The sequence below is a fragment of the Nannospalax galili genome, unplaced genomic scaffold, assembly GCF_000622305.1.
Source record: "Nannospalax galili isolate Female #2095 unplaced genomic scaffold, S.galili_v1.0 scaffold45, whole genome shotgun sequence".
Classification (NCBI taxonomy): Eukaryota; Metazoa; Chordata; class Mammalia; order Rodentia; family Spalacidae; genus Nannospalax; species Nannospalax galili.
In genome coordinates this window covers 5,101,358-5,120,808 of record NW_008355775.1, presented here as the reverse complement: position 1 = coordinate 5,120,808, position 19,451 = coordinate 5,101,358, and the positions used below count along the sequence as shown (strand labels likewise).

General features: G+C 37.1%; 1 protein-coding gene across 3 annotated transcripts in view; it reads left to right on the top strand.

Annotated features, from left to right (window-relative positions):
• Zfyve16 (zinc finger FYVE-type containing 16) overlaps positions 1-19,451 on the top strand; it is a 57,129-nt gene that overhangs the window by 10,904 nt on the left and 26,774 nt on the right. For all 3 annotated transcript variants that reach the window (XM_029556204.1, XM_008853322.3, XM_029556203.1), the window contains 8 exons: positions 2,647-2,755; positions 3,330-5,623; positions 7,691-7,787; positions 10,370-10,531; positions 13,619-13,761; positions 15,268-15,643; positions 17,197-17,319; positions 18,282-18,437. In XM_029556204.1, the coding sequence (XP_029412064.1) occupies positions 2,686-2,755; positions 3,330-5,623; positions 7,691-7,787; positions 10,370-10,531; positions 13,619-13,761; positions 15,268-15,643; positions 17,197-17,319; positions 18,282-18,437 (3,421 nt within the window). In that variant the 5' untranslated portion in view covers positions 2,647-2,685. The remainder of the gene's footprint in view (positions 1-2,646; positions 2,756-3,329; positions 5,624-7,690; positions 7,788-10,369; positions 10,532-13,618; positions 13,762-15,267; positions 15,644-17,196; positions 17,320-18,281; positions 18,438-19,451) is intronic.

Sequence of the window (19,451 nt, the reverse complement as noted above, 5' to 3'; positions counted from 1 at the left end):
GTTTTTCATGAATTGTGGAAAAAATCCTGGCTATTCCTTCAAATGAAGTTTTTCTTTGCTCTCTCCTTGTGGAACTCCATTTCCATCCCATTGTCTGATCTTTGGAGTCCATGTTCACGTTCATTTCTTCTTTTCTCTGGGCTTTTTAGGTATTCTCTTCTCATAGGTCTTCTAGTGCATTCAGTTCTCTTTTAAGTTTTTCTGATCTTTTAAACTCATATTTAACACATTGTGCTCCCCACTTCTGGACCACTTGGATCTTTAGTTCATGGTACTCAATCATAATTGAATCAGTAGGTTCTTGAAAAGCCCTCTTAATCTTACTCCTGTTCATTCTCCACCCCAAACAACATTTTATTGTGTTTTGTTATGTATATATTTTTTTGTATTTATTGTTACACAATTTGTATTGCTTTACAAATTAACATTTGGCAACAGTTTAGATGTGCTTTTAAAAGCTAGTCATTCAGCCAGGCATGGTGGCACACACCTTTAGTCCCAGCACTTGGGAAGCAGAGACTGGCATGTCTCTGTGAATTCAAGGCCAGCCTGTTCTACATAATGAGTTCCAGACCAGCCTGAGCTACACAATGAGACCGTGTTTCAAGGAAACAAAGAAACAGCAACAAAACCAAACTAGTTGTTCACCATAGACAGCTTCGAAGACATTGCCACAGTGTTCTGCCCAGACTAGTTTAGATAGCTTTCTTTTTATACCATTTAACTTGTCTTTGTATGCTTCAATTTCCTGCAAATAAGCAGTTGTTTTTAAAAGTTTGATTCAATTCAGGCTCAGTTTTGTATGCACAAGTATGTTCTATGTGGTGGTGTTCTTCCATATTATTGATGGTGAAATTGATCACTGGATTGAGATGAACTGACCTGACCCCAACATTATGATGCTCCCCATAAACTTTTCTTCTAACAGTCTTGACATTCATTGGTAGCAATTGCTTAGTTCATTTATTGCATTAACGACTATGAAGAAAAGATTTTTAGAGCCTTTTTAAAAAAATAATATGTATGTATATGTGCCTGCATGAGTTTATGTGCATCATGTGAATGCAGGTGCTGGCAGAAGCCAGAGGGCATTTGATCCCCTGGAACTGCAAATATAGGTTGTTGTGAGCTGCTTGATGTGGGTGCTGGTAACTGAACCTGAGTCCTGCAAGAACAGCGTGTATTCTTTAACTGCTGAGCCCCTTAAAAGATTTTTTTTTTCAAAAAAGTTTAAATCACTTATTAACAGGAATTCTTTAAAAACTTTCCCATGGCAACTATTTTATTATCCTAAAGTATATTTTGTAAATAAATGGCAGGACTAACTCGTGGCTCCTTTTCTTTATCAGAGTGATAGTGCCCTAGCAACGCTCCTGTGGGTGGGGTGCTTTGTTTTTTATGTTAATGTCATTGATGTTCAATTTCCTGCAAATAAGCAGTTGTTTTTAAAAGTTTGATCTTAATATGATCTCTTGGTTTCTAATATTTATTTGATTTCTTTTCAGTCCTTTATTGTGATGTTCAGTTGTCCCATTTAAGCCAGTAATTGATAGATCACTGCAAAGTGCCTCAAACTTTTTTGATAGAGTTTCTGCCTCATCTTTTCACAGAACTAGCTTTTGTTTCCCATGCATTATTTTTGTATGTATGTAATATATTTTATATTATGTATAAAAATACTTTTAAAGTATTTTTAGCTTTTCATTTTATTCTTTGGCCTGTGAATAAGTGTTTTAAAATTCATAATAACTGGGCTAGAGAGATGGCTTAGTGAATAAGAGTGCTTTCTATGCAAGCATGAGGACCTGAGTTTAAATGGGAAAAGCCAGGTGTGGCTTTGTGTGCCTATAACCCCAGCATTAGTGGGGAGATAGGTGGATCCTGGGAGCTCTGGGCTTCCAGTTCAGTGAGAGCCTACTGCAAGGAAGTAAGACAGAGAGCGATAGAAGTCTTCTTCTGGCCTTCACATATGTGTGTACTCACACAGTATGTGCATCCACCACATACACAACAGCCACAAACAAAAAATTCATTATAGCTTTTGTGTACAAATGTTATGTTGTAAAAGTTGGCTTTCATGTCATTTTTATGTCAAGACCACTTTTCTCCATGAACATGGAATCTTCAAAAAAGTACTGTTTAATTTGATTTTTGTTTCCATTTCCTGTTTATTGACATGGGATAGATGGTGTCCTAGTTTGTTCTTCATTACTGTGACAAAACACTCTGACCACTACCAACTTGGGGAGGAAAGGGTTTATTTATCTCACATCTCCCTGGTCACAGTTCATCAGGGGGCCCAAGGTAGGAACTCAGGGCAGGAACCTGGAGGCAGGAGCTGGAGCATAGGCCATGGAGGAATGCTGCTTATTGGCTTGCTCCCCTGGCCCCTGCTCAGCCTGCTTTCTTATGCAACACAGGCCCACCTGCCCAGGGGTGGCACCACCCACAGTGGGCTGGGCCCTCCCACATCACTCATTAAGAAGAGGCCCCTGAGACATGGCCACAGGCCAGTCCAATAGAGGTAATTCCCCAATTGAGGCTCCCTCAACCCAGGTGTGTCAAGTTGACACTAAAGTTATCCAGCACAGATGACATTGTTTTTATATGGTAGAGAATTAAATATAATATGCTTTTATTTTCTAGACATACAAGAATTAAATTCTGAATAAGTCTACAGGTAGAATGGACAGTTATTTTAAAGCAGCTGTCAGTGACTTGGACAAGCTTCTTGATGATTTTGAGCAGAACCCAGGTTTGTTGGTTTTCCACTTTGCCACTCTTGGAATTTTAAAATGTCTGTAATTCAATTATCTCAGGAACGGAGTACCCTTAGCAAAATTTGATTTCTGTTTTCATCACTTTGTTACCTTTTCTAAAACCTGAGTTGTTTCATTATAACATATTGTTTTATTCTTATACCTGTAGGATCAATAGCCAGATATAGAAGTTAAGTTTGTAGCTGCAGATTTAGCTACAAGAAAAATGTTCTATGCGAGCTTAAAACAACTTGAAAGAGTTATACAAGTTGAATTGTCGTTACAGTAAGAGATAGTGTTTACCTCAGAATGGAGTTAGAAAACTAGAGGGCAGAACAAAGTAGTTAAAGATTGTTTCTCAACATTTTCTTGGTTTGTTTTTTTTATAGTGCAACTGAATTACTGAGTAGGGGTCCTATCACTCTGTAACAGCTATATTAAAAAGTAAAAGCTAGAAAATACTTGAAAGCCAAATAAAAGTTTATTCAGAAGTTTTAGAAAGCATAGTATTTTTAGAATTTTTATTTGATTTGCATTTCCTGAGTAGCTTGTGTTTCTGTTTTTCACTAGATGAACAAGATTATCTCCAAGGTGCTCAGAATGCATATGCTTCTAACCACTGCTCAGTTTCTTCAGAGTTGGCTTCCTCACAGCTAACTTTACTGCTATCAAAGGACCAGAGATGTGTTAGTAGCTCTCCATCACCAGAGACATGCTGTGAAACAAATGAGGGCTTTCTCAATGAAAAAATGCATGAGGGATTAACTTCTAGACAAAGTGAAAAAAACGTGACAGGACTTGATCTCCTTTCTTCCGTGGATGCTAGTACTTCAGATGAGATCCAGCCTTCATGTATGAGACAATGTAGTAAACCGGTCTGTGACCTGATAAGCGACATGGGTAACTTAGTTCATGCAACTAATAGTGAGGAAGACATTAAAAAATTATTGCCAGATGACTTCAAGTCTAGTGCAGATTCTTTGATTGCATTGGATTCATCCTCAGTTTCAGATTCTTTGACTGGGTTGGATCTGTCTTCAGTTTCACATGCTCTCTGTGTTTCTTCAATAGACCAAGGCAGTGATACTGTACGAGAACAGAATGATGTGAAAGCTGAGTTCCAAAGCAGAGAAATTAGTGGAATCAAAAAATTGGGTATAGAAGTAGATGCAGCACTTTCAGATTCTTGTAAATACTGTGGCACAGAAAATGTAAAGAATCAAAAGATCTCCAATGAGTTAGAGACAGTTGTTGATTTTGACATGTCATCTTCTTTGACTGAACAAAATTCTGAAATATCTGAAGCCAAAGACAACCCACAACACAAGAGCCTGCCGTGTGAATCGTTAAAAGACGATGGCTGTTTGACAGAAGAGAAAGTAGAGATGGCAGCCACAGATACAAAGTGTTTAGAAGAAGGTAGCACAGTTGCTTTGCCTTGCAGTATTCCAGAAAATGAAGGTATATGCCTAAGTGACTCAAGTTCAAGAGATGAAAATTTCAAATTACCTGACTTTTCCTTCCAGGAAAATAGAACTGCTGTATTAATGAAACAATCTATAAAAGAAGACACAGTAAATTTAGACCTTAAAGATACTAATGATGTAGAACAGGTTTCCTCTTCATCTTTACATGTTTCAAGTGAAGGTGTACCCTCTCCATTGTCCTGTGTTCCATTGTCTGGATCTTTGTGTGGATCATTAATTGACAGTAATGCACATGGTGATTTTTTACCTCATGGTGAACCTGAAGATCATAAAGAAGATGCAATGACTATACACGAAGAAATACGGAAGAGTGCTATTTTAGATGGGGAGTCCCTCGGGGAGTATGACCTTTTGAAAAGGAAAAAGTGTAAAACCTTATTTCTTCTGCCAGTAAATGACAAGAAAGGGCATGGAAAGGCTTACCCTGAGCAGGTGGTAAACAGAGGCGACCCTTTGGAGGATCTTGATAACACCAGTTCTGTGGCTGCAGAGTCTCAAATGGCACTCTCTGGGGCTAGTGCCCCAGAGTCTCCTGATCATTGTGAAGGCTTCACTTTTGCAAGCAGTGATATGGATGGACAAGAGTTAGATTACTTTAATATTGATGAAAGCATTAAAAGCAGCACACTGATTAGTGATGCCGAACTTGATGCTTTTCTGACAGAACAGTATCTTCAGACCCCTAACACACAATCTTTTGGAGAAAATATAATTGATTCAAAGCCTCACATGAATGAGATAGATGTGAAAGGATTTAATGATGAAAACATAAATGATCTATACTTCAATGCTGAAGCAGGAGCTATTGGGGAAAGTGATGGTGTTGTGATTTGTGAAACAGTTGATAAAGAAAATAGAATAGAAAATGGTAGCCTTTCTTTAGGGGGAAAAAGCACAGTTCTAACTGAGCAAGGGTTACCTAACAGTATGTCTGAGATGATGAATGAATTGCCAATCTCCAATATTAACAGCCAATCTGTTCCTGTTGGAGGGGCTAGACCTAAGCAGTTGCTTAGCCTTCCATCAAGAACAAAGAGTCCGAAGGAACTGAGTAAGCCAGATGTTCCAAATATGCCAGAAGATGAACCAAGCACAGCAGATAGCATTGCTACATCCACTTGTACTGCAGATTGTACAGCTGACCCTCAGGTTAGCTTCAACTCTAATTACATTGATATAGAAAGTAACTGTGAAGGTGGATCCAGTTTTGTAACTGCAAACAAGGATTCTCTGCCTGAAAACATTTGCAAAGAAGGCTTGGCTTTGGGCCAGAAACAACCTACTTGGGTTCCTGATTCAGAAGCTCCAAACTGTACGAACTGCCAAGTCAAATTCACTTTTACCAAAAGGCGACACCACTGCCGAGCATGTGGGAAAGTAAGTCATATAAATCTTTGCTTCTTACTCTTTTGTAGTGCTGAGGATTGAACCCAGGGCCTCACATATATTAGGCAAACTCTCATCTCTGAGTTACTTCTCCAATCTAAGTGTTTATGCTCTCTAATATTGATAAATCATATATTCCCCTCTGTCTTTGAATATTTAATTTTAAAAGCACTCTGCAACCAGATTCCTCATTGCTGCCCTCATTTCCTAAATGCTGGAAAGCCAGTTGGCTTACACGAGAACCATGCCTGACCTGGTTTGTGTTCTTAGTGGCCTACTTGTATGATAAAGATGCTGCCTATAAACTCTAAGGAAATTGTCTTTTATTTATTTTTAAAAATATTTTATTTATTATTTTTATGTGTATGAGTGTATTGCCTGCATGTATGTGAGTGCACCCATGTCATGCAATGCCACGGAGGTCAGAAAAGGGAATCAGATTCCCCTGGAACTGGAGTTAAAGATGGTTAGTAGCCACCATGTGGGTGCTGGGAATCGAACCTGGGTCCTCTGCAAGAGTAGTCAGTGCTCTTAACTGCTGAGTCATCTCTCCAGCCCCGGAAATTTTCTTTTTAAAAATTGCTCTACTTTTTATGGGGCTAGAGAGATGGCTCAGCAGTTAAGAGGATTGACTGCTCTTGCAGAGGACCCAGATTCGATTCCCAGCACCCACATGGCGGCTACGAACTGTCCTTAACTCCAGTTCCAGGGGAATCCAAAGCCCTCTCCTGACCTCCGTGACACTTCATGACACAGGTGCACTCACATGTAGGCAATACACTCATACACATAAAATAAAAATAATAAATATTTTTTAATTGTTCTACTTTTTATTCAGCACTTTTCAATAGTACATTGGTTTCATATCATACATAGCAAAATAGTGTTCTGTTTATGAAAGCTAAGACTTTGTACATGGTAGGCAAGCTCTTTACCACTGAGTTACATGTCTAGTTGCTACAGAAAACTTTTTAAATGATTGACATTTATTGAAGAATATTTTTATTGCCTTACAATTAACTAATTGACTCAAAATTTTTCCTTATCAAGGATATGGTTATAAATTACAAAATCCTCATTGTATTAGTCAGAATTATCTAGAAAAACAAAATAAACTACATATATGTGTGTATAAATGTGTGTATATGTATCAACTTTATAATTATATATATATATAAAATTATAAAGGTGATTTATTGGATTGGATGGTAGGAAGGTGATTAGTCCAACAGTGTCTGTCCACAAGTTGGAAAGGCAGACAGCCTGCTAGCCTCTTAGTCCAAAAAGATGGAAGTCTCAAAGCAAGGTGGTAGTTGTGGTGGTGAACCAGTCATGCAGTCCTGTTTGATACTGAAGGCTTGGAGTACTCCTTGGAGCACATGGGTCTGCCTTAGAAGGCTGAAGAAGCCAGAGTGTGTTGTAGCAGCAGCAGGAAGCACACTTGTTTAGGAGGAATGTAGCTTATCCTCATTGGCTGTTTTTTTCTCCTTTTATTCTAGTCAGGCCTCCAGCCTATTGGATGGTGCTGTTCAAATTCAGATATCTTCCACATGTCAGTCCTGTCTGAAACACTGTAACAGACAGAAGCAGAGGTGCTAGGCATCTCTTAGTCCTTTCAGGTTGACAATCAAGATTAACTACCACACTCATTTAAATTAAAGATCATTAAAAAATTCTACTTCTGACTCCGGTGATTAGAAAGATGATAATAAAATTATGGGGCTGGAGAGATGGCTCGGCAGTTAAGAACACCAACTGCTTTTACAGAGGACCCGGGTTTGATTCCTAGCACCCACATGGTGGCTAACAACTGCCTGTAACTCCAGTTGCAGGGGAATCCAACACCACCTTCTGACTTCCATGGGCATTGCATGACACGGGTGCACTTATACACATACAGGAAGTATACTCATACACATAAAATAAAAATAAAATATTTTTTAAAAAAGAAAAATGATAAAATAAGTTTTGGCTAATTAAGTTTTAGATTTCCTCTTGCCTCTAGTAAGTTTATATATGCTTGAGACAAAAACAAATTTAGTACTTTATTCTTTATAGGTATTTTGTGGTGTCTGTTGTAACAGGAAATGTAAACTTCAGTATCTAGAAAAGGAAGCAAGAGTATGTGTAGTCTGCTATGAGACTATTAATAAAGGTGAGTATTAACCTGACATATTTTCTTCCACTAAATGAATATATGTTTAGAACAACTGGATTGTGACAAAGATAAACTTCTTTATTTTCTTAAGGCGAGGACCTAGTGTTGACTTATCTGGCTTAGGTGGGACATCCCAAGGCTTGGTTTCTCTTTTTGTTCCACTCTCACAATTAACACTACCAGTCTGGAAAGGAAGCATTCAGTTTCTGGAGTGGCAGTTCGTTACCTTTTAACAGGTACCAAGTCCCTAAGTGCTACATTTCATCTGCCTTCTGTTTTGTCGTCATTGTCATCTTCATTATCTTAATTGAAGAATTTATAAAATATCTACTATGCTGATACTCAGTATTATACGTTAATGCCATAAGGCAAGATAGTAGTTTTCTTTAGAAAATGACCTAAAATGAGGATAAAAGATAATATGTATGATTTTATAAACTCAATAGGACTGCTATGCTGTGCGCATATTTTTGTCTCACCTTTTTTTCCTTCTGTTTTAGAATGTTACATGTGTGTGCTTCCCATTGTATCTCTGGCTCTCTAGCTAGCTTCCATTTTTCAGCAATAGTCTTGGTGGTCTTCGAGTTCCCACAGGGGTTTGTTTATTTATTTATTTATTTATTTATTTATTTATTTATTTATTTTGTGTGTGTGTTATCTTGTGTTTTTTACACCTAAATACATAAATACATGTTTGTTTTGAGTTCTTGCATTTTCAAAGATTTGTTGACCATTTAATTCCCAACAAAAATTACTTGGGCCTTTTTTGACCAGGCCTGTGCACTAGCTCCTATTGGACAGGAGAATAAATGCCTGATAATAATTTGTTTCTCTCTTTTGAATGAAGATAAATTTTTTCAGCCATTCTCCAAAAAGCTCTGATGTGAGTCTGTTAGCCTGAGGTAAGCTGTTCTACTCCCTGCCATTGACTTGTACTCTGGAAGATAATAGAATATAAACCTTTTAATCTGTTTCAGTAGCCTGTAAGACAACTTCTGGTCCGATTAGCCCAAGCGGTTTACTGAATTTAAATCTTAGAATACTCTCCCACGTATTTATCTCTTCCACTTAGCAAAAAAAAAAAAAAAGAGAGAGGATTTGAATTGACAGGTCAGGCTATTAAAGTCCAAGAGAGATGAAGGTATAATTATTAAAGAGACTGAATAGGATACTGAGATGTTTAGAAATGGAAATACAGCTCAGTGAGAGTGCTGGCCTAGCATGTGCAAGGCCATGAGTTTGATTCCCACAGTACCACAAAAGACATGGTGGAGTGAGTTTCTATATCTTACATAGCTTTATTTATGGAGCTATTATTGATTAATTTATATAAGAAAACAATAAAAATGATCTTAATGTCAAGTGTAGGGTAGAAAATGATGCGAGCAATCATTTAAACAGTGTTATCAAATAAAAGAAAGGATTTTGTCAAGGATTGTGAGATGAATTGATAAAGAAATGGAAGAAAAGATTGTGGACAGTGGAAAAGTTGGACCGAGATTGTATGAGTTTTGGCAGCATGTGCTATTAGGTAGATTTGGAATCCAGAATGTAAAGATGTATGTGGATTTTACTTAGTTAGTAGAAGCTATTTTCCTAGCTTGTTACCATTCAGTGGCGCTTTAAGGAAGATAATTTTAGCATGACAACATTTATAGTAGATCAGTTTGGAGAAATGCTGATGATATAGTTGGCAGTGCTATTCCTGTAGTTTTTTTTTTTTTTTAATTGAAACATTATTTAACAATATCCAGGCACTATTGTGTGTTCTGGAGATCTAGCTGAGAACAAAATAGGTGTCCTGTTGTCATGGAGTTTATGAATGTTATGAATGTGGGGATGAATGTAAAGTAAACAGGGAAGATATCAGATGGTAAGAATACACTAAATGGAAAATATAAATGTAAGCGAGAAAGAAACAGATTGGTGGCAAAGGAAGTATTTTTATGAGCTGTTAATAATAATGCTTTTTAATAATATAAGAATAGGGACTTGAAGGAAATAGTGTAGGTCTGTGTGAGCACCTATGGAAAGAGCATTCTGGGCAGAAAGAATAGTAAGAACAAACACCTGAAGCTCGAAAAGTACTTGCTTTCCCTGAAGAACAAGGAGGTGTAGATTGCTGGATGATAGTGCCTGAGTGGGACTATACCAAGATGAGGTCAGACAAGTAACTGGAAAGATGGAAGAACTAGGGATGTAGGTCCTACAGATCTTGTTAGTGGTAACAACAAATTTTACTTCATTTAGAAAGCCATTAAAGAATTTAAACTGAGGATTAATATAAGGGCAAAAACACAGACACTTAGACTACATAAAAATGTTTTCTGTAATAGATATCAAGCACACAAATACAATATCTAAATAACTCATTGATAGCTTATCAAAGTAGAGTGTAGCCAACTGAAGGAAGGAGCCTGCCTGTGCTGGTCACTCAGACATTTTATCTTTGCCAAATGCAACTTTTTTCCTACTGGTTATTTCTTTCTCCTTACAACTTGAAAGATCAAATATTTATTATAACTTATTTGAAGTTCAAAAACATCTGAGTTTTTAATACTATTCTTTCCCCTTTATAGCTCAGGCATTTGAAAGGATGATGAGTCCAAGTGGTTCTTGTCTTAAGTCTAATCATTCTAATGAATCCACCACTGTCCAGCCACTTCAGGAGACCCAAACATCCAGTATGTCTTCACCTACAGCTTTGCCAGTTTCTGCACTGAAACAACCAAATGTTGAAGGTAATAACAAGAAACTGCTGTGTTTCAGACTAAAGATAAATTATTTAAATAAAAATGATCTAGTATGAAAAAAATGATCTAGTATAGTCCAGATCTAGATAGATAGAGATCCAAGTATCAGGAGTCCTCCAGTATCAGGAGGACTTTAATAGAGGGAATTGGTTACATATGTATTTTAGACTAGAAACATGTTCAAGAGTCTCAGATTAATAAGTGCAGGAGTAACTACTGTCACTAGAACTAAGGGGATGAAAGGAGATAAAAGGGGAGAAGGCAGCATTGTTCATACTCAGAAAGGGGTACTGGGAGTTGGGGGTTAAAGATCCACATAATTGAAGCTCTCTTTTTGTTTGGGGAAATGCCGCATGGAAAATGCTGGAAGCATCAAGGAGTCTGTTAGAGTTGGTGCTCAGGTGACTGAGTTCCAGGAGTACTGAAAGTCATGGAACATGCAGCATAGCTGGTAGTACTACAGCTACAAGGATCCTAGTAGGAGGGCGGGCAGAAAGAGCCCTTTCTCTTTTCCACCTCGGTCTCCCAGTCCCACCAATGTGTGCTGCTGGCATAGCCTTACCATAGCCAGTTAGCAGGCTAAGATAGCCAGGATTTATACTTTCCAGACTTCCAGCCTAGCATTAAGGAAAATGGTTTAAAGTGGGGAGCTTGGGTTCTAGAGATAACAGGTAAATAACCTTTTCTTTAAAAACTTATCTTTGTATATTTTACCACAATGAGCATCCATCCATCTATCCATCCATCCATCACTCCCTCCCTCCCTCCCATTCATCTTTTTGTCCCTCCTTTCTTTCTTCCTTTCTTTGATTTTTGAAACTCAAACTGCTCTCAAACTCCTGGACTATTACAGACAGCCATAAAATCTATTTTTTTTGTTGTTGTTATCGTTTTTGTTTGTTTGTTTGGTCTTTTTGAGACAAGGCCTCCCTATAGCCCCAGCTGGCTTGGAACTCACTGTGTAGACCAGAGTGGCCTTGAACTCACAGAATAAAATCTATTTTTAAACCTTTGAATCATCTGTTGTTTTTTAGCTTAGGGTCATTTCGATCTCAAATAAGGCCAGTGTTTTTTTTTTGAAACAAAGACTGAGACATGTTAGAAAATGTCTGTAAATATCAGTTAAAGACATTTGATTTATTGACAGTTTGGGGGGTTAGTTTACAATTAAGTAGCTGTTTTTTGATTTATAATTGTATCTGAACTGAGATTCAGCATAATGAAGTTTTGTGTTATAAGAATAAAGATAATAAATTTGTGTCTAAAATGATTTGTATGTTCTTATATTGACAACCTAAATTATTATCAAAATAGTGTAAATGTAAGAAAGATACCTTGTTCGATATATCCATTTATGTTGCAAATACATATGTGCATAATTCTGATCTCTTCAGTGTTATCTGCATTTTGTTCTAGAAAGTAGATTTGAAGCCTCTTGTGTTTTTGTATTGTTCTAAAATCATCTGACATAAATTCTGTTAACCAATTCTGTTAACCTTCCTATCTAGATACATTCTAACAAAGGGAACAAATACTTCTTTTAGTAATTTCCTGCAAATTTGAGAGAAAATAGTAATAAGTATTAATAAGATTTATGGCCCAGATTATAAGAACTAAATATGTTACTCTTTTTTTTGTTGTTGGTTTTTTTTTTTGGTTGTTGTTTTTTTAAGAAGAAGCATTTCATTACAGCTTTAACATACTCAATAACAATCTCTAGAGCAAAGATACATCTCTTTCAAAAGTAGCTATAAAATTTTTAGGTTCACAGTTGAGTTAATACATTTCTTGACACCTTATGTGAACATAAGAAAGGACCTCTTGAAAACATAAATGATCGGGTTTCCTTTTTTTCACACTTTTTTTTCTTTTACTGTTCTTGGTATGTTTTCCTTTGCTTATCTGTTATGCTTTGATCTCTGTTTTTCAGCTCTGTGCCTTACTTAGGCCTTACATTTTATTCAGTCACTGCTTGTTCAAGTTTGGGTCTGAAGTGTCCCCTAAAAGGTTCCTTTGTTGAAGGTTTGGGCCCCCAATGTATGGTTCAGAAGTGGGGCTTTAGGGAAGTGATGCAGTGAGGTTCCGAGCTAATCAATGGGTTAATCTAGTGATAGGGTCATAGTCTGAAAGCTTTATTTGGAGGTGGTGGGAACTAGAAGGTGGGGCCTAGCTGGGCGGGGGGCTCAGTTTCTGGGAGTGTGCCCTGGAAAGGATGTTTTGTCCTGTTCTTAATTTGTGCCTTTCTTTGCTTTTGGGCCACCATGGTAAGAAGCTTTTGCTCTACTACATCTTTCCCACCACGGTGTAAGACCTTATCACACAGGCCTGTGGAAATGGGCCTAAACAACCTTTGAATGAACCTACAAGTCAATAAAATTTTACCTTGAACTGGGCTTGATGGTGCATGCCTTTAAACCTAGCACTTGGGAGGCAGAGACAGGCGGATCTCAGTAAGATTGAGCCAGCCTGGTCTACATAGTGAATTCCAGCTGGGCGTGGTGGCGGGAGTGGTGGTGCATGCCTTTAATCCCAGCACTTGGGAGGCAGAGGCAGGTGGATCCTTTGTGAGTTCGAGGTCAGCCTGGTCTACAGAGTCAGTTCCAGGCAGCTGGAGCTACAGGGAGACCCTGGCTCAAAAAAGACCAAAAAACAACAACAACAACAAAAAAAAAACTACAGTGAGTTCCAGGCCATCTGGGGCTACAGGGAGACCCTGACTCAAAAAGACTCCCTCCAATTCCCTGTAATCAGTTTTCTTGGGTATTTTGTTAACGTACTACACACACTCACAATCTTAGCTTCAATGATTTATCTCACTGTGCATGCCTTTTCAGAGTATGTGGCCCCTTGGCTACAGCTATTCTAGTACTCCATCTTGGTATGAGTTAGATAGAAATGAGCTCTGCTCGGGATACATAAATTATGAAAAGCCATTTTCCTAGGTCTCTGCAGCTATGAGATTATAGCACTTGCTCTAGTGCATGGCAAAAAGCTTTTGAAATCATTAACTGACCTGTTTGGTATTGTATCATTGCAGTATTGCCAAATTAAAATAATGTGCCTTTTCAATTTTAGGACTGTGCTCCAAAGAACAGAAGAGAGTATGGTTTGCTGATGGCATATTGCCTAATGGTGAAGTTGCAGATACAACCAAATTATCATCTGGAAGTAAAAGATGTTCCGACGAGTTTAGTCCTGTCTTACCTGATATACCCATGGTAAGGAATGTAAATAACTCACATTAAATCAGTTTTTAAAAATAAATAATTCCTCGTGTAGCTATTAGTGCGCTTATCTTTAGAGTGTTTTGAATTTTCCTAAAGAAAGAAATGTGTGTACCTATTTTATTGTGCTTCCTTTATTGCACTCTACAGATACTGCATCACTTACAAGATTGTGACAGTTGTCCATGGAACAAGTCTGTACGCCTCATTTTTTCCACATGGTCATTAGCATTTTAAACAATAAAATATTTTAAATTAAAATATGAACTTTTCTTTAGATATAATGCTGTTGAACACTTAATAGAGTACAGTGTAGTATAAACATAACTTTTGTATGAACTGGGAAACCAAAGAATTAAGTGACTTGCTTTGCTATATTAAAAATAATAAACCTACTATACCAAAAGAAACAATATTTTTAAGAAAAATATTTTAAAAACCAAGGCAGTTTAGTAAAGAGTGGTATCGTTTTACATTTTTTCAAATTTCTTTAATAATCTGACTTAAGAGAAGGCAGATTGTCACATCTGCCTCCACCTACAATGTAATGTGATATGCTTGTTAATTTTATGAAGGAAATCCCAGCCTGTCATTGACTCCCTGAAAGGATTTTGCAGACCTCAGTGATTCTTGCACATTTTGAGAACCAGTGGTATAGGGAAATGTAAGTGAGATTTAGTAATTTAATTTAGACTAGAATTGATTTGTTTCTATACATTCAAGAAAGTATTTTTGGTGGTATTTATGCTTGCATTTACACAACTTTGCTAGGTTTAAATAGTATGTAATATATGCCATCTGTAAGTAAAAGATCTTGAGCTAGTTTTTATAGAGAGGTATATTTACCAAAGATGTATATATTCCTTAGCTAGCACCTTCTCTTAACCAGTATTTCAACAAAATGCAAGTTTTATTTACTTTTGTTCTTTTTTTTTTTTTGAGGCAGGGTCTCCCTGTAGCCCCAGTGAGCCTGAACTCACTGTGTAGACCAGGCTGACCTGAATCTCAAAGATCTGCCTGCTTCTGCATCCTGAGTGGTAGTCTTAAAGGCATGCCCAACCACACCCAGCCTAAAATGAAAGTTTTAAACAGGCTAGTAAATATCATCTGAGTTCATGAATTATTACCATTTATTTATTCTAGATAGGCTAAAAGAGAAAGGTGCTTTATTGAAGATGACTTGAATGGCAGCTTTCCTAGGTGGCTGCTGTTGGGGGATGTATCTACCACTCTGCTTTCCAGCCACTCCCTTTCTGCTCGCCTCTTTCTTCTCTAAAGTCATTCGCACCTATATAGGCATGCAGTAAAGCTAAACCCTACCTACCCTGAACTTAAAGAAGTAAAATGGTTTCTAGTTCTTGGGAAATTCAACCTCAGAAGAATTTATGAGCCTATTTTGGTTTCTTTTATTTTTACTAAAATATTATGTTTGGTTATATAGGTTAGCATTTTGCTGTTGAACAGAAAATGTGAAGAAATTTTTTATTCCATATTTTACAGATTGTAAATACAGTGGACCCTATCCATTCTACAGCAGAAAAACTAAACAGTGCAGTAGGAGATTTTACAAGAAATGAGATAACTCGGAGTCCTATTTCTCATGTTGCATCTGTGGAAAAACTGCCTATGAGCACAGACACTGAAGGTTTACCCACTTCTGGTCCCTTGACACTAGAAGATGATGTTTTTGTGGATATTGAGGAGCCATCTAGTCCCACTGGTGTCCTTGCTAACAGCAGTGTACCTGCTGCTACTATCGCAGACTATAGGTTATTATGTGGCATTGCCGAATGTGTGTGCAATAAGTTTAGTCTTCTGCCTGATGATGAGGTCACTCTGCCTCCTCTTCTGGCTACATCTGGGGAAGAGGGGTCAGGTAGGTAGCACTTACTTAAAGTTTAAAATAAAAGTTTGGTTTTGGTTTTTCAAGACAGAGTCTCACCATGTAGCTGTGGCTGGCATGGAACTTGTTATATAGACCAGGGTGGCCTTGAACTCTAGAAATCTATATGCCTTCTGGGTGCTGGGTTATAGGAGTGAGCTACCACATACAGCCTGAGGATAATGAATTTTTTGAAAAGAATGTTTGAATTTAGTTTGTAATATGTGAAATGTATTTTAAAGAATTTAGACATGTTATAACATGTACCAGAGCTGATAATTTATGAACTCTTATGGTTCATTTATCACATGAATCACTAATTTAGAATGAGTTAAAGTCTAATACATTAGAGAAACTCATGGACTATCAGAAATATTACTATTATTTTGGGCTTTAACTTTTGTTTTTTGAGACAGGGTCTCAATATACAGCACTGGCTAGCCTGGAACTCACTATGTGGACCAGGCTGGTCTAGAACTCAGATCTGCTTGCCTCTGCCTCCTAAGTGCTGAGATAAAAAGCCTGTCACCATACCCAGCTTTTAAAAAAAATTTTAAATTAAAAAACGGTCTCAAAGAAAGAGCATTAAATTCAGTGATAAAACTAGGAATTTTAGGTCATCATCATGTTACTTATTTTATGTTATGACTTCAAGTATGTTATTTAATCTCCATTTTCTTTGTAAAAGAAGCCAGATGATCCCTGAGGTCTTTTTCAGACTGGGGTACTGTGACTAGGCCCTACCTCAGAGTTCCCTGGATGCTCATCACCCCAAGTGTTATGTTACATCCTGAAATAGGAGATGCTACTGTTTGGGGTTTTGCAAGTTAATGTGAAGGAATGAAACAGAATCTCAGAGCTGCCTGTAGGGACCATTTCATGAGCTTAGCTATAGCAGCCAAAGTACATTCAGTTCTGTCTTTTAAATGTCATGCATATGTCCTGGTTGATCATCAAGCTTTGTTTTTGTTGGCACTACTTGTCACTGAATAGACATATGGCAGCAAGCAGCGTATGAAACGTGAGTTTAGATTTTTTTCACAGACTTAAAATTTCAGAAAGTAGAATTGAAGTGACTGGCAAACTAGAATCCACTTTAAAATATTTTTTATTTTATTTGTTTGTGAGTATGTGTAGGTGTGTGCCATGGTGTGCATGTGGTGTGAGGATGACTTTCATGAGTGAGTTCATTCTTTTGTGAATTTTGGGGTCAAACTCAGGTCATCAGGTTTTATAGCAAGTGCTTTTACCCATTAAGCCATCTTGCGGGGCCTAGAAACCACTTTCAACAAAAGTGTTTGTTTTAAAACCTTGAAGGTATTAAATTTTTATAAATACGCTGTTAAACTAATCTATGTGTAGTATAGTACTATAGTACAGTACTATATTTAGTGGAAAAAAGCTAAAGTACGGGGTAGTAATTGATTTCATGAAACATGTTTGCTTTTGTTTCTCAGTTTGGTCAGACTGTTGGTAGGTTTACACATTTTTTCATTTTAAGTGTATTTAAGAGGGTACCAATCCTAATGACTGTGTTTCTGTTTCAGTTCCTGTAGTACAGGAGTGCCCATCTCATGAGCAGGTCATTTTGCTTCTTGAAGGCGAAGGATTTCCTCCTGTTACATTTGTTCTAAATGCTAATCTACTTGTGAATGTCAGATTAGTATTTTGTAAGTAGACATTTTTCTTGGATTATTTTTCAGAAAAAGATGTCTGAAGTAATTATATCTTCAAGTTAGATTTTGACTGACAGTAGTGAAAAATAAACATCATTGGAATGTTCTTTTTCTCCAAATATGACCTTTTGTAGTTTTTTTTAAGTGTAGCTTGGATTGGCCTCAGACTTGAGGTCCTCCTGCTTCTGCCTCCTGAGTGCTAGGCTTGGAGGCATGCTCAGCTTAGTTGGGGTGTTTTTGGTTTTTCAACACAGGATTCAACGTAGGGCATGCATGGGAGGTAAGCATTCTATCTCTGAACTTCAGTCCCAGCCCAGTTGAAGCATGTTTTGATGCTTAGTGTATAACTGTTACTGACTACCTGTCCTAGGTTTTAGATAAGTTTAAATTTGATAAATGACATTTGATAAATGGCATGAGTAGTAATCATGAGTTAGTAGCAATAAAGACAGTTTTTTTTTTTTTTTTTTTTTTTTTTTGAGACAGTATGTAGCCTTGAACTCACTATGTAGATATGGCTGGCTTCAAACCTGTGGCCTCAAACCAGCATCTCAACGGCTGGGCCACTATACCCAACTATGACAATTTTAAAGTCAATGATATGTAACTACTTAAAAGTAAGGAAATAAATAGTCCTCCATAATGAATAATCCTTACTATTCAATAATGCATTTATCTACTTTTCATTCTCCAAAATTATTATAATTCTTAAGACTATGCATTCCAGAATTTTAGTGTTTTAGTGCATCTTTTACTTTAGTGGTACTTAGTGTTATTACTTGACTTCCTAAAATAATTGTCTTTTCTTACATGAACCTAAACAATTCAAAGTTTTTCTGAAGAAATTTTTTAAAAGAATAAAGAATTTGATAAATTGTGCATTATGCAAAAACAAATTTTAGTTTCTTAGGTTAATACAAATTGACATTTACAATTGTATGCTTTTATTGCTCAAGATTCTTCAGATAAATATTGGTTCTTCTCAACCAATGGATTGCATGGCTTGGGACAGGCAGAGATTATTATTCTATTGTTGTGTTTGCCAAATGAAGATACAGTTCCTAAGGACATCTTCAGACTATTCATCACCATATATAAGGATGCTTTAAAAGGTATACTGGGCTTTTGGGGTTTTGTTTGTCTGTTTGTTTGAGATAGGGTCTCCCTATAGCCCCAGCTGGCCTGGAACTCGCTATGAAGACTAGACTGGCCTGGATTTCCCAGAGGCTGCCTCCTGAGTGATGGGATTAAAGGTGTATACTACCCTACTGGGCCCATACAGTTTTATTTTGAACTGTTCAGACTAGGATTTATATAAACTAGCTAAGGGCATTCATATTTTTGGCTATGCCAATTGTACTAAAGATTCATTTTGTGAAGAGATTGGTGGTTTCTTAAAAGAACTTAATCATCTATTTCCTTAAGTCTAAAATTTTGTTAATTTCTGTACATAAGTTTTTTAAATTATAAAAATGGAAATACCGCTGGGCGTGGTGGTGCATGCCTTTAATCCCAGCACTCGGGAGGCAGAGGCAGGCCGATCTCTGTGAGTTCAAGGCCAGCCTGGTCTACATAGTGAGTTCCAGGACAGCTGGGGCTACAGGGAGACCCTGTCTCAAAAAAGACCAAAAACAACAACAACAACAAAAAAAATGGAAATACCATTGCCTCCTTGATTTTTTTTTTTAATGTATCAATTTACTTTTATTGTTTGTACTATATTGAGGGGACATGATAATTTTTCTTTTGGTCATACATGAAGGAGAAAATAATTAAAGGCATCCATAACTGTAAACATTTTCATTTTTGTTCATAGTCCCCACCATAGTCTCCAGGAGTAACTCAGCCCAGTGCACACATGGTGTTCACTAGACTCTTCTTCTCTTTTCATCCTTCCTCCTTTTCCTCTTTCCATCCTCCTCTTCATCCTCTGTGTGTGTGTGTGTTGCTAGGAATTGAACCTAGGCCCTGATGCATTCTTGAGATACAGTGTTCTACTAATGAGCTGTATCTTCAGTTCATATAAGTGTCTCTTTAAGAGTAGAAATATGAAAAAATTTTAACATTGGGACATTCAAATTCAAAATATGTAACAACCTAAAATCTTTTTATTAATAATAATTTTA